The sequence below is a fragment of the Monosiga brevicollis genome, genomic scaffold (assembly GCF_000002865.3).
Source record: "Monosiga brevicollis MX1 MONBRscaffold_131 genomic scaffold, whole genome shotgun sequence".
Lineage (NCBI taxonomy): Eukaryota > Choanoflagellata > Craspedida > Salpingoecidae > Monosiga > Monosiga brevicollis.
The window spans coordinates 6,142-7,514 of record NW_001865147.1 but is presented as its reverse complement, the minus strand read 5'-3'; the positions used below and the strand labels follow the sequence as shown (position 1 = coordinate 7,514).

General features: G+C 57.3%; 1 protein-coding gene across 1 annotated transcript in view; it reads left to right on the top strand.

Annotated features, from left to right (window-relative positions):
* Nucleotides 1-529: 529 nt before the first annotated feature.
* Nucleotides 530-1,373, top strand: part of MONBRDRAFT_13165 (uncharacterized protein) — a gene marked incomplete at both ends in the record, with an annotated part of 6,965 nt that continues 6,121 nt past the window's right edge. The window contains one exon of the mRNA XM_001751065.1: nt 530-1,340. Coding sequence (XP_001751117.1) covers nt 530-1,340 — 811 coding nt within the window. The remainder of the gene's footprint in view (nt 1,341-1,373) is intronic.

Here is a 1,373-nt window from a genome sequence, read left to right as displayed (position 1 = left end):
ATATCATGAACAGCAAGGTCCCGATCCGTGAAGCGAGCTCCTTTTCTGCCCGAGCCATGCTCAGCCAGGTCATTTGTTAGCTCCTCTTCTGCCTGGGCCAAGCTCGGTCCGGTTCTGATCTGCGAGAGCCGGATATGCGAGCTCCTTCTCTACCTGGGCCATTCTTCGCCAGCTCCCGATCCGCGAGACCCGGATCTGCGAGCTCCTTTTTCGTCATATCATGAACAGCAAGGTCCCGATCCGTGAAGCGAGCTCCTTTTCTGCCCGAGCCATGCTCAGCCAGGTCATTTGTTAGCTCCTCTTCTGCCTGGGCCAAGCTCGGTCCGGTTCTGATCTGCGAGAGCCGGATATGCGAGCTCCTTCTCTACCTGGGCCATTCTTCGCCAGCTCCCGATCCGCGAGACCCGGATCTGCGAGCTTCTTATTCGTCAGGTCATGAACAGCAAGGTCCCGATCCGTGAAGCGAGCTCCTTTTCTGCCCGAGCCATGCTCAGCCAGGTCATTTGTTAGCTCCTCTTCTGCCTGGGCCATGCTCGGTCCGGTTCTGATCTGCGAGAGCCGGATCTGCGAGCTCCTTTTTCGTCAGATCATGAACAGCAAGGTCCCGATCCGTGAAGCGAGCTCCTTTTCTGATGGAGACGCGCCTCAGGGCCCCACCACCGCCACTGGAGGTCCTCAGGTTGCCTTGAACAAGATCTTTCACCACATTGCCAACAACACCGTGCCCGAGTCGATTCGACATGCCCTTTGCTCCATCAACTACACTATCCTGGAGAAGGCCAATGGCAAGTTTCGACCCGTGGGCACGGATTCCATCTTCAACAAGGTTGTCAACCGCGCTCTGCTCGAGCAACAGCAGCCCCATATTGCCCACTTGCTACAGGCCAGTCCAGAGCTGGCTGTCGGAGTCAAGGACGGCATTTCAGCAGCGGTTGGCATGGCCTTTGGTGAGCTTCAAGCCTGTGAGTCTACCCCGGGCTGGACCATGCTCTCCCTCGATTTCAAGAGTGCCTTCAACTACACCGACCGAGCACGGCTGCACGAGATTGTGGCCGACAAGGTCCCTGGCCTCTTGCGCGCCTTTGAACGACACTATGCTCGACCCACTACCCACTGCATTGTCGACAAGTTCTTCAAGGTGATTGACATTGATGTTGGCCAAGGCATTGTGCAGGGCAACGAGCTATCGCCCTTCTTCTTTGCCCTGTACTCCTGTGGGGTCCTGGGTCTCCGCGACGCCACCACTGACTATCGCTGCAAGGTCATCAAGTACCTCGACGACATTGTACTGATGGGTCCCGCGGAGGACGTGGCGGCCGACGTCGAGATTATCAAGGCTCGTGCAGAATCTGCTGGCCTTCATCTGCAGCCCA